At 57.8% G+C, this 13085-nt stretch overlaps 3 protein-coding genes across 3 annotated transcripts; all 3 read left to right on the forward strand.

Annotated features, from left to right (window-relative positions):
• Positions 1-46: 46 nt before the first annotated feature.
• LBRM_17_1530 (putative myo-inositol-1(or 4)-monophosphatase 1) lies at positions 47-895 on the forward strand (the record flags this gene model as incomplete). Its single annotated transcript, XM_001563869.1, has 1 exon — positions 47-895. The coding sequence occupies one exon, from the start codon at positions 47-49 to the stop codon at positions 893-895; it is 849 nt and encodes a 282-aa protein (XP_001563919.1).
• Positions 896-4925: 4030 nt separating this feature from the next.
• LBRM_17_1540 (putative otubain) lies at positions 4926-5729 on the forward strand (the record flags this gene model as incomplete). Its single annotated transcript, XM_001563870.2, has 1 exon — positions 4926-5729. One exon carries the CDS (start codon positions 4926-4928, stop codon positions 5727-5729), a length of 804 nt encoding a protein of 267 aa, XP_001563920.1.
• Positions 5730-9053: 3324 nt separating this feature from the next.
• LBRM_17_1550 (putative zinc-finger protein ZPR1) lies at positions 9054-10505 on the forward strand (the record flags this gene model as incomplete). Its single annotated transcript, XM_001563871.1, has 1 exon — positions 9054-10505. The coding sequence occupies one exon, from the start codon at positions 9054-9056 to the stop codon at positions 10503-10505; it is 1452 nt and encodes a 483-aa protein (XP_001563921.1).
• Positions 10506-13085: the final 2580 nt, after the last annotated feature.

Here is a 13085-nt window from a genome sequence, read left to right on the forward strand (position 1 = left end):
CATCTTACAAAGGTACCATTCTTTACCCTAACCCCTCTGCTGCTTCATGGCGACCCCAATAACGCAGTTCTCCCTCACGGAAGACGAGCTGGATGATGCTCTTGGCCTCGCCATCCACACCGCAAACGCGGCAGCCTTCATAATGAACAGCGCAGTTGACGAGAGGACAAGCGGCACCCTCGAAGTGCAGACGAAGACCAACACGGCAGATCTCGTGACGCCGTGCGAAAAACAGTGCAGGGAGGAGGTGCTGAATATCCTGCGCGCAGGCACTCCATCATATGCTATTCTGAGCGGGGAGATGCATCGAGAGGCGGTGCTCGGTGACGGCCCCACGTGGATCGTCGGCCCGATTGACGGGGCCATCAGTTTTGCGCACGGTCTCTTTGACTGCTGCATCTCCATCGCATTAGCCCTTCGCAAGGAGCCGGTACTGAGTGTCGTGTGTGCCCCACGCCTGCAGGAAGTCTTCACCGCCGTCAAGAACCGTGGCGCCTTCAGCAACGGCCAGCGCATTCACGTCTCGTTGGCAACATCGCTGAAAGAAAGCGTTGTGCTGCTCCACCAAGGCTGCAGCCGTAGCGATGCTGCCGTGAAGAGTGTGACAGCAATGCAGGTGGCGCTGGCAAAGCTCCCCGTGCAGGGATTGCGGTGCAGTGGGTCGGCAGCGCTGGATATGTGCCTTGTCGCGGCCGGGCGAGCGGAGCTGTGCTGGGGAGTGGGCGTGAACCCGTGGGATGTGGCGGCAGGGGTGATTATGGTGCGTGAGGCAGGCGGCGTTGTGCTTGACGCCGAAAGCGCCGATACCTTCGACCTCACCCGCCGTGGCGTCTGTTGCGGCTGCTCTCTGGATATTACCAAACAAGGCGTCGAACTGAGTCTTAAGCAGAATTAATGCCGCTCTGTGCTGAGCACGCCATCTTGAGGAGCCCAAGCTCACAGCCAAGCGTGTGGTTGGGAGACGTGAGCATCAGCCGTAGGCGCAGTTGTGTGCGATACGCGCCTCCCTTCTTTCTGTTTCTCCCTCCCCCCTTATTCTCGGCTTCGCCCACTGTTGCAGTCTCTTCTCTCTCTGTCTCTAGTAAGTTATGCGCTGGGGAGGATGGAGGAAAACGACGAGCGAGTGATGGGGTGGTGGTGGTGAAGGAAAAGTACGTCAGACCGTCATCTCTGCATGTGTGTCTCTGCTCTCGCTGTGGTGTCGTTGTGGCTGTTGTCACTTGTGCAGCAGGTAGCAGGACCTTTGACCAGGTTCCTGCACTCGCCTCTTCTCCTCCGTACACGAAGGGTAAAGAGAGAGGTGCGTTGTCAGGACGATGAATCAACAGAGTTTCTGCAGATCCACGAAAGACTGAAGCGGTGCGTTCACTACGGGTCAGCCTTTGCTTCTTTTCTCATCTCACGCTGCCCTCAAGCGGCTTTGCGTGGCGTCGTTGACCCAAGCCACATTAACCCCACACGTACTCTCTGGCGCAGGACGAGCCTTGGCGTCGCGTTGGTGTTGTCAGCTTTCAATGACAACAGGAGGTGGGGTTTGCGGTGCCAAGGGGCCTGTGTAACCACTGTCGAGCTCCATGGATGGGGGCCTGGCATGGGGTAGCGAGGATGGTGGGTGCCGATTCTCATCTTGGCCATGCTCATTTCCTATGAGAGATGCTAGCTTCCTCCTTCCCGGCTTTCAGCTCGCGTTAATCTCTTCCATCCGTCCATCTCCTCTTGCACACTTTGGGCACTCACGTGTCACCCGCGTAGAGCAACCGATCTCCTCCTCGTGATCGTGACCTTTGCTGCCATGCTATTGCACGCGCACAGAGATAGGAAGCAGAACGAGAGTAACGGCTGACACCAAAGGGCCCATAGGCTGACCAGCTGCACCCTCGATTTGTTCCACCCAACTTCTGCCCTCCTTCCCCAGTGTACTTTGCCTTGTAGCACCCCTTTTCCCTCTCCACCCAGTCTTCTGCTTTCGAGTCGCAAGTGGCCCCGCTGCGCACCTGAGGGTAAGATGGTGCGGTCAACGCAGTACAGGGTGAGTAGGGAGGGAGTCATGTGCACTTAATAAGAGCGGAGGCCAGAAACTCTGGCGTGCTAGGTACGCGTACCTGTTTGCCTGCCTCACTGGCACCGCTGCTGGCATTATAGACGCGCATCGTCTTGCTCTCTGTTCCTCCCCAGTATGGGATCTGTCAAAGGCTTCTCTCCGCTCGTACTACATGGCAAGGATTGCAGTAAGGCTGCTCTGTTGTGCCCCCGCGTGGTGGGACGGTGCTAGGAAAACGTGTAAGAGGGCCCTTGAGCACTTTCACGTCAAGGCAGCTGCAGTTATTTTGGGTATCGCAACATATCAGACAAAAAAGACCCGCTCGAAGAGGTCGATCTCCTGCTCCTCGACGCTAGAGTGCTGCTGCGTCACATCTACCTGTGCCTCGTTGCACCTACGCGAGGAGGCCAACTTGCGCTTTCGTTGCCGGTGGTGTACACACCAGATGGCAGTGTCGTGCCAACGCTTTGGCTGCTCTCATGCGGACATCGATCCCTTCAGAGCACTGCAAGTACACCCTCCCCTCATGCGCAGCGGTCGCGTGCACCTCAACGTGTCACGCTCTAGCAGGCTTCGGGAGGACTCCCCAGTAGAAGCCCAGCAAGCGGCAGACACGCAACGCCTCTACCGTTTTGCAAAGTTCCCTTACCCTCTGTGGACAGGCCGTGCGACACGGACAAACATCAAGTCAGGAGCAGCCGCAGGAGGCTGTGGACCCCCTTTGCTTGCAGCTATCGTGCTGGGTGTGAAGCAATGGATCTGGGGCTAGAGCTACTGCAAAGACAACCCCATCAGCTGAGGCACAGAAAAAAACACGCGCGACTGTCACTCTCGACTTGCTCTCCCTCCCCATGGCGCTCGACACGGGCCCTGTCAGAGTGGAAGGTGGCATGTGACGGCGTATTCAGACATGCATCCTGGCGCTACTGGACTGTGGCGTGCACTTCTCTTTTCTGCTTCGTCGTGGGCACTGTAAGTCAGAGCACGACAACGAAGCGGACATCGTTGTAAAATGGGCAGTGTCAAAGGTGCCAGCGCTAGCTGCATGGCTTACAGACTTGGTGATCCCTCTCAGACCACCGCGCGACATCCCTTATTGCCTACACGACAGACGCCATCGCCACTGCCCTCGAGCAGAGCCCTGGGCCGCCGCGCGCTTGGATCAAGGCACACAGCCCACCCAGACCTCTCTGGCTCTGATCGTGCCGTACGCCCCCGAGAAAGGGACGGGGAGGACAGGAGGAGCCCGTGCGGCGCGTGGCCTGATTGGACGGTACACGCTGGACGACCAGGACAAAACTGTGGTGCAGCAAAGCCATGCAGGTGCGCTGTGGCTGTATGCCTACCCGCGTTGGCGCGGTTGTTCTGTGGGTGAGACACGTGAGAAGTTTCTCCCGTTCCTCTTGAAGCGCTTTATGCGTTTTCATGGCCGCTTCAGGTATGCCTCTCTCTCTCTGCTGTCCCACTTCGTTGACGAGCCGGAGGTGGACGATGTGTGCCAAGTGAATGGAGTCCTTCGCTGCTCTTACCACCCCCTTTCGCTTTGTGGTGTACTTCTCGTCCCCGGAGAGGGGGGTGGTGCGCGGAGCGGAGTGCGCCCGGGCGGTGGGCTTTGGATCACGAAGGCAAGTCTGCGGTGCTGGTTGCGACGATAGCGTTGCTGCTTCAGTTTTCTCTCCCGCGTTTTCTCTATGGGTTTCCGCCCTGCGCTCTCTGTCGTTATGTGTCATGCAGTGCACTGGTGTAGCCTCGCCTCCTTTCCTGTTGGTCATGCTGTATGACTGTCTTTGGTGAGTAGGAGAGAGATGTGACAGTTGAGCTTCCCGAAGCTCCCAGGAGAGTGGGCAGCGACAGCAGCCATTGGAGGACAAGTGAAGTACTGCCAACGTCGAAGGAACACGACGTATGCTTCTCTCTCGAGCCTTCATCACCCTCACTCTTCTCTCCCCTCTTCGGCACATCCACAGTGTTCGCTTCATTGTTCTCATGATGCCTCTCTTTCCTTGGTGTGGTGCAATCACGCCGCCATGGATGGGGAGACGCCTTTCCTCCCCACTTCATGATTGGAGACTCCATCTTGTGTGCGTAGGTGTGTGTGTGCATCTGTGTTTTGCGTGTAATTCCTCCGTCTTACCGACAGTAGGATTTTCCACTGAAGGGTGGGGGAGGGAACGGTGCACTCCAGCACCGGCTGGCACGCTAGTGGCTTCTCGTTGTTTTGTGTACTTTGTGTGGCGTCAACAACTGGAGGGACAACTGTGACAGCGGGCTGGCAGACATCTTGGTGAGCGCTTGGCCGACGGTCAAACAACACACGAACGCTTGCAGATGCTTATGCGGCAGCAAAAGTCCAGCGAATGACTGCTGTTTTCAATATATCTCCTCTCTCCTGGCGCTCATGTCGCTGGTGCTGCGTGGTTGCTTCCTATGGTGTGATGGTACCCATGGCAGTTTGCACACATCACGTCTACTCCTCCAACGTGGGAATCATGGAGCGGAAGTGATTTGAGTACTTCAGTGAGGGAGCATGCACACAGGGGGGGGGTGAGGTGGCGAGCTGAACTGCACTGCATCTCTTCGGTGTGCCCGTACCATCTGTGTCCCCACCTGCGGCCTGTGCACGTGGTGCCTGTCTCTTTGCCACTTTTCCGTTCTTCTCTCCCAACTCTCCTCACATTGTTTGATAGAAGTGCACCACCGACTGTTTCACCGCCCCGCAGGGACGCTACTCGGTTACACGCCAGATAAGTTTGCTGTAAACACCTTTGCTCGCAATTTCCCTCCTCATCCCACCCCCGCCACCTTACGCGCGCTCTTCTGGTCACTGCAGTATCGCTGCACAGCTGCCCTTCTAACCCTTGTTTTTTGCTCCAGTTCGTTAATAATGAGTGAGACAGTGATGATTAGCGCGAGTGAAGCACAGCTCGAGGCGATCCGGAAGGAGGTGGCGCAGTCCCCGTTGCTGTCGCTCTCATTGCCGCTCGACAAGGGGTCAAAGATTGTGAAGGAAATGGAGCACGATGAGGCCTATCTCGCCCAAACACTGTCGCTCTTTGGGGCCTCAGCGGTCTCTACGAAGCAGTACGACTTCAATAGCATACGCTACTCACGCCGCGATGGCAACTGCTTCTACCGCTGCGCCGGCTTCCGCCTGTGCGAGCTGATCGTCGAGCGCCCAGAAAGGGCAGCCGAATATGTGTCGCTGCTGAAATCTCGAGAAAAGAGCCTCTCCAGGTTGTTCGGTTCCTTCGTGTTCGATTTCACCGATGCTTTGGCGGAGATCTTCAACGGCGTGGCGGACAAGACGATCAAAGATGTTGCGCAAATCTATGAGCTCTTTACCTCCAGCGATGGCGCGTACGTTGTGGCGGCGCTACGCTACTTGAGCTCCGCTTATCTGCAGGAGCACGAGGCGGAGTACGAGCCGTTTGTCGAGGGGTTGGGCTACGGCACGGTGCGCGACTACTGCAACGCCGAGGTGGAGCTGGTGGATCACGAGAGCGACAATGTTCAGCTGGCTGTGTTTGCAAAGGCATTCAACGTTTGCATCAAGGTCTACGCACTGGACCGAAATGCAGGCAACAACGTCACCGAGCACACCTTCAACGACGAGGCGAAGAGCGATGGAGACCAACTTGTGGTGGAGCTGCTTTATATGCCCGGCCACTACAACCTTCTCAGGCGGTGATGCAGATGACAAGGAGACGAAGCAGGTATGTACGGATGCAGGTAGTCAGTGGGGAAGAGGGTGAGGGCCGCCCACACGCTTTCTTTTCGTGCCAGCATGCATCAAGGCGGACCCGCACTGCGCCACGTGCATTGTGTTCACTGTGCAGCTCGTAGTTATCAAGCACAAATAATTTTTTTTGGTGTATATGCGTGTGAGCACTGGGTGCTGAGTGCACAACTATTCTGCGTTATGTGTTCTTGTTGCCGTATTGACTCTGTGGTTGGCGCCCGTCTCGATGTGTGCAAGTGATGCGAGCAACTCACTGGACGGTGCTCCAAGTACAGGACTCTCTTTCTGTCTGTGCATGGCCTGAGAGGACAGAGAAGTGGCATAAAACACGAAGGGGGAGACCAGGAGATAAGCCCCAATCAAGTCAAGCGTATCGGTGCCTCTGATCGCGACTGACCGATTGCACCTGCTGATGCTCTGCGCTGTCTCCCTCTTTCTACACATACCTCACATTTATGTGTGCTTGAAGGCCAACGTACATCACTGTGCGAGAGAGGTGAAAAGTATAGCACTTTCAGCTGTAACGTCTCCGTCGTCATGTCACCCCCCGCCTCCCTCCCTCAGCGAGCATATGTGCACCACCACCTCTTCCCCTCCCCCCTCTCTCTTTCCCTTTCTCTTGCAGACATGGACGTCATCACGAGACTGCGCCGAGGCGCCTCCCTGCGCGTATGGGCACATGCATGGAGGTACCCCCCCCTCCCCCCCCCACACACACACACACTGAGGGGAGTTCGGTGTGCTTGTTCTACTTTCCCATGTGTCACTGAGCGCATTACCGTCCGCCACGGTGGCACCGCCGCGACTGCAGCCAGCGTCGACGAGAGAGGACCCCACTCGGTCCCGCTCTTCGAGGGAATGGATGTTGACAAACCTCAGGCGCCGCACTCACCAACTCACCGAGCCTTCATGTTCGCCTGCAACCGAAAGCACTAGGGCCAGCGATGCTTTTGCCCCGCATCAAGGCAGCGCCACATCGCGATCTCCGCCGTGACTGCATGTTGCTGTAGCCACGAGGGACGACGCAGTGTCGCGACAGCGACTCGAGCGCTTTTACTGACACGGCAACCCGATGAGGCCAACACGCGTCGACGCCTTCGTAGACGTCTACGGCGGTAGCGAAGCGATGCTGTTTGGGGAGCTCATGCACCACTACGGGTCCGAACGGGTGATTCTCTCCGTTAGTCAGGCGGGCGAAAGGGCAGCCGTCTCGTTGATTGAAGGCGGCTGCCGTTCAGCGGGGCCACCAAGCGAGTCGGAAACCTCTATGTTTTGCTGCAGTGTCGCAGGAGAGATGGAATACAACAAAGCGTCTTCATCCCTTCTAATGCTGGTCGAAAGTGCGAGGTGACGCCCAGTATGGAAGTGCCAATCGCCTCCCAACTTGTCATGGAGGATGTCGGTATTTCTGCAGCCCATTCGTTAGGGAATGGCGAGGACGAGCTCGTGGGACGACACCGACGTGAACTGTGGGAAAGTCAGGGTACTCTGCTGAGGGCTCTTACAGTCATGGTGGCACTTGTGCGGATACTTCCAACGCTCTGGCACATCGCAAGGAGCACATGAAGTGCGTCCATCCGCACAACGGACCATTCATGCCCACGCACAGGACGAGAACTAAGCAACGGCGCATGTCCTCTTTGGTGACGCAGAGCTTGTCGCTGTGCAGGGCGTGGTGGGCGCACTGCAAAGCGAGTTGTACCGCACTTATGGGCCGAATGATGTCGTGCCCGCCACAGAGAAGTATCGCAGAGGCGCACCGGCATCCTCGACTAGCGGCATGGCCCTTGAAAGTGCGCCGCTGCCGCCCGATCACTTGGCCGCTTCGTTGCCCCCAGTGCATCCAGAGGAAGTCATGGCATCAGAGGTGAAGGAGCACCTGAAGGGCCTCCGGGATTCGCTCGAAGACGCTATCGCCGAGGAGGCGTATGCAATGTGTGGCTTTATCCAGAACGAGATCAACGCAGTTGAGTTTCAGTGGACTCGCTCGACGTGAGTCTGACACGTCGAGGCTGCGGTGGTGGCGGAGCGAAAGGCGGCAGCGGCCTCGTTGGGTCGCAGCTGGACTGGAGGGCAAAGATGATGGAGGCAAGCCAGAAAAAACGTCTCCTGCAGCGTAGTTGGCACTGTTTGTGCGTTTTGGCTTCATCTTGTTGGCTTGCGTCTGCGCGTGCTGTGCTGGGATGCGCCGAGCCGCTCCCTTGTTCATTGTACTCACAAAGATGCCTGCAGTGCAGATGCACTGAAAAAAGAGGTGATGTGCTACGCGAGCGGGCCGCACGAGGACACAATGCACACATCCCCGTTTCCCAGACCACAAGTTGGAAAATAACCAAGGGAGGTGGGCAAGGGAGCATGTGAGGCCCTTCAGCATAGGCGCGTGATGAGCGCGCCGTGGTGCGAAAATGCTCGCGGAGCTTTTTTTTCACTTTGAGGGGGGACTTCTTTCGCTGTCTTTACTTCTCCTCCTTGTGGCTACGCCATGCCACATCGCGGTATGGGGAGCAGCACTCTGTTCGGTTGGAAGGAAGAGGGGTGGTGGCTGTGTTGGTGGTGGAGGCATTCGCGTGGTACCACTCAAGTATTCTTCTCCTTTCTTCGTGTTTATCGTAGTCACCACGTCACATGAGCTACACGTCTTGATCTTTTGTTTTACGCGCTCTTTCTGTGTATCGTGGGTGATGCTTGGGCTATCACGACTGCGTGCCACCCTGTCTCTCTCTCTCTCTTTATCTCTGGCTCTGCCTATTGCATGCTCGTCCCCTCCCCTCCCCTCCCCTCCCCTCCCCCTCTCTCTCGCGGCACACCGCAGCAGTACGCGAGGAAGGAGGGGATCACGCAAAGCGTCACAAAGGTGCGTATATCCCCGCATCACTCCTTCGCAAGAAAGTTGCGTACGCATATTGCATACCGGAGTCCCACTTTGATGGGTGCTGGACAAGTCCACCCACGAACACTCACGAGCTCAGCACCGTTGGGTTAACCCAACGGTGTGTTGACCCGCGCCTCTCCCTGTCGTTCTCCCAGTGCCTTTTCCGTGAACGAGGACTTCAGCAGTACAACAACGATCCCTTCGCATATCGGTGCTCGATCGCGTTCACTTCTCTCTTCTGTCTCTGCCGCTTCTTTGCTTGATGCGGGGAGGGGGACTTGTGCGGCATACCCGCACTCTCACAGCAAACCCACTGTGCTTCATTCACCAAGCCAGCTCACACGCGCCTTCCGCCCTATACCAACTCACCAATACGCACACCCAGTTGCCACCTGCGTACCATGTCAGAGAGGGATCACGATGAAAAATCTGTGACTGCTGAGGGGCCGGCTGCAGCGCAGGAGGGCAGCGATAATGACTCCAATGGGGAGGGGGAGCACGCGAACTACATCAAGACAGACCTAGGCGAGATGAACGTTATCGAGTCCATGTGCCCCAAGTGTCAGGAGACTGGCACGACGCGCCTCATGATCACGAAGATTCCCCACTTTAAGGAGATCATTGTCAGCAGCTTCAACTGCCCGCACTGCGACGAGAGCAATAACGAGGTCACGTTTGGAGGCACCTTTGGCCCGAAGAAGGTTCGCTACGAACTGCAGGTGAAGAGCAAGAAGGACCTCGACCGGCAGGTGGTCAAGTCGGAATTCGCCACTGTTACGGTCCCGGAGTTAGAGCTGGAGATCCCGCCTGAGTCGCAGAAAGGCAGCTTGACGACTGTCGAGGGCATCTTGGAGCAGACATACTACGGCCTTCAGCTTCAGCAGCCGCTGCGCAAGATTCAGCACCCGGAGGTGTGCGAGAAGATCGAGGCGTTTTGCGTGAAGTTGGAGTCCCTTCGTAGCGGTGATGTGCCTTTCACCCTCACTCTCGACGACCCGGCAGGCAATAGCTACATTGAACCGCTCCACGACTACTACCACCCCACTCTCGACCAGCAGCTTACCAAGTACGAAACTGAGCGTACCGACATTGACCGCCAGCTGCTCGGCATCCCCATCGACTACAATACGGAGCGCACACAGGAGGAGGAGAGGGATGTGGCGGAGGGCCAGTTCAGCGATGTGACGCAGATTCCGTGCGACTGCCCCGCCTGCCGCAAGGCGGGCTATCTCATGATGCACGAGTGCGACATCCCGTACTTCAAGCAAACAATTATTATGGCGTTCAAGTGTGACTACTGCGGTTACAAGAGCAACGAGATCAAGACGGGCGGCGAAATCAACGCAAAGGGGCTTCGGCTTACCCTGCACGTCAAGTCGGAAGATGATCTCAAGCGTGACGTGCTCAAGTCCGAGACGGCCACGCTGATAATCCCTGAGGTGCACCTCGAGCTGTCGCCTGGCACCTTGGGCGGCTTTTTTTCCTCTGTCGAGGGTACCATCTCTCAGGTGCGCGACCAGCTCAACAGCCTGCCGCAGGCCGCCTTCGCCGTTGGGGACTCGGCTGACGACAACTCGAAGACACTGCTTCAGTTTGTGAAGGAGCTAGACGAGCTACTGGCGCTCAAGATGGAGTTCACCTTCATCCTCGATGACCCCCTTGGGAATGTGTACATTCAGAACCCCCGCGCCCACCTGCCTCCACCGGATGACGCGGACCCCAAGCTGGAGAGCGAGGAGTACATCCGTACCGAGGAGCAAGACGAGGAGCTGGGTATTTCAGCTATGTGCCGTAACGAGCAGCATGCTGACGTTGCGGAGGTGGAGGATCCGGAGCAGGAGAACAGGGAATGAGAGCCCGAATGCCATACCGGCATCAGTGAGGCTATGGCAGTGCGTGCTCAGCGGAGGCTTCTTAACGGGAGGGGGGAGTTGTATGGGCGCCGGTGCGTAGGGGGTAGTTGCGTACACGCCACGACATGGCGAAAAATGCGGCGTGAATGGTAGTTGCTGTGACTGCTGTTGCTCTCTCTCCTTTTGATTTTGCGTTTCCCTCACCTTAGCTCTTATAGTTTAATCTAGTTAAGACATGTGAGTACCAGCGTTCCTCTTGAGACGTGCGCTTTCTCCTCTCACACACATATGCGGACGGACATGGACTTGCCTTCTAAGACGCCGATTAAGCGCCGCTAAGCTTCACCAGCAGCGATAACCAGCGAAGAGATGGTGTTACGCGGAGCGCATGAGTGATGCAGCACTGCGATGTTGCGTATGTGCTTATTCTCCGATGGAGAGGCACCAAAGGTGCCGCCAACGCCGCTGAGTGCTCGTCGCCCATTCGCCGCCAGCCTCCCCCGCCTTCCCCTCGCTCTTCAGGAGAGTAGGCGACGCAGGCACAGAAGTAGGGAACTCACTCACCCTATGAGGCCTACCATGTAGGAGGACTACCCTCTGGTATCCTTCGCTCCCCACCATGCTGCATGTGTGCAGTTTTAAGTGAAGTCTCCTCTTCTCTCGTGTCTTCTCAGTGACTCTCAAAACGTCGCTTCCTCTGCATGAGCGACACCACGATGAGGAATTACTCACTATCTTCTGACACCTTTACTCGCTGGCGGTCGTAACGAGCACCCACAGTGGTCTCTCCCGCTCCTCCATTCCAGCTGCTTTTCACGGCCAGCTCACTGCGTTGAGGCCGCAGTGCTCCTTTTTTCTCTGCTCTTGTCTTGCGAACACATGAGCGAAAGCGGTGAGTTCCCCTGGTGTAGAAATGCCGTGATGGCCGAGGCAGCAGCGGACGCCGCCAGCGCGACTGCTGTTTTGAACAGGCGCTCTGATGGGCTGATGCTGGAAGGCCAGTCGTGCATGGGCCTCTCATGTATGACAGAGCCTCGCGTTCGCTGAGCCCAACAGCCATCGCACCGGCTACCGATCGTGTCTCCGAGACTCTGAAGACTGAGGAACAGGCGGGCGTCCCACGCATGTGTCGATTTTGACTGCGGGCGACGCAGTCATCGCGTTGCGAAGGGAGAGGGTGCAGGCGTCCGAGGTGTATATCTATCGCCTCGGGGACCTGGTCCACAGCATCTGCTGAGAGACCGTTCTCAGCAGATTCATGGAGGCGGATCACGCCCACTGCCAGGCGAAGAAGCGGATGCTGGCTTGGGACAAGTTGCGGCATGCCTGGGAGCGTATGAATTATGCCGCCTTTTGGGAGCCCCATCGCGAAGTGACCTCCCCCCCCACACACACAGAGAATGAATGATAGGTGCTCTTCCGAAAGGGTGTCTTCCGCGTTCAACCTGCTGAATCCAAGCAAGCTGTCGCAGCACGACGGACACAACCTGTGCCAGTTCATTCTCCAGCTGGCATCGAAGGTCGAGCGGATAGGCGCACAGCAGACTGCGGTGCAAGCAACCGCGGCGTCTTTGGCGGCGAACGGCTCCTAGTTTCAATCCTTCGATGCCATACGCACCGAGGCCACTGGAAGAGGGAAAAGCGGGACAAGAAGCTGTTTCCATGCCCAACCCCTCAGAATGAGAAAGTGTCTAGCACGGCGCACGTACTCAGTGCAGGGTGTGCGGAGAGGAGTGGCCCTCCACCCCCCGGAGGTTCTGCCAGGGGCAAGCCCGTTGCTGCACGCGGTACCGCTGCTCGGCATGCACTCCCCGCAGTTTGTGCCACTCGGCGACCCAGCGGTCCGCCATGTCCGAGGTGCAGCTGCGGGTGGCACGTCGTCTGGGGACCGGCTCGTTGGCGTACCGCTTCTGTAAGAGACGAGGAGTGGACTGCGGCCTCAGAAGACAAGCCCCTACCAGCACGGCTCCATGCCCGCCGTACAGCGACCCCTGGGTGTTGCGGCTGTGCGTGCGGCGCTGCGGTTGGAGCGAGGCCGCAGGATAGGGAGGGGGACTGTGGGAGTTGCTCTGTACCTGCCTGCGCTGCCAGCCCGCCTCACAGAGCCCCTCTGCCATGCCAGAGGAAGGCGCCGCAGCCCTCGAGAGGGCGGGCATCACAGGATGCTGCTATTCACACAGTTGCGTGGTCGGCTCCGCCATCTCCGTGGTGGGGAAGACAGGTGAGCAGATCAGGAGGACGATTCATCTTGTGTTCACGAGCGACGAACACGTAGGTCGCCGCGGAGGATACAAGACGGGCGCCTTACTGAGCTGTTCTCCGTGGCAGAACGCGCTGTGCAACGCCGGTGGGGTGGCGAGCCTAAAAACGTCGGTTTTCCAGGTGCCCACGGCTCTCGAGCTGTGGCCCCTCTCCGTGTCCTGCCCCGCTGGCCGGATGGCTGATCAGCTGAGAGTTATGCCAATGGGATGACGAGCCGGCCCTGAAGTGGTGCGAGCGGTGAGAGCAGCATTGGCTGCCTCCCTCTCCCTCCCCCCTACGCCGCGCGACTCTGCCACGAGCGTGCAGTAGTCGTNNCCC

This window comes from Leishmania braziliensis, chromosome 17, assembly GCF_000002845.2.
Source record: "Leishmania braziliensis MHOM/BR/75/M2904 complete genome, chromosome 17".
NCBI lineage: Eukaryota > Euglenozoa > Kinetoplastea > Trypanosomatida > Trypanosomatidae > Leishmania > Leishmania braziliensis.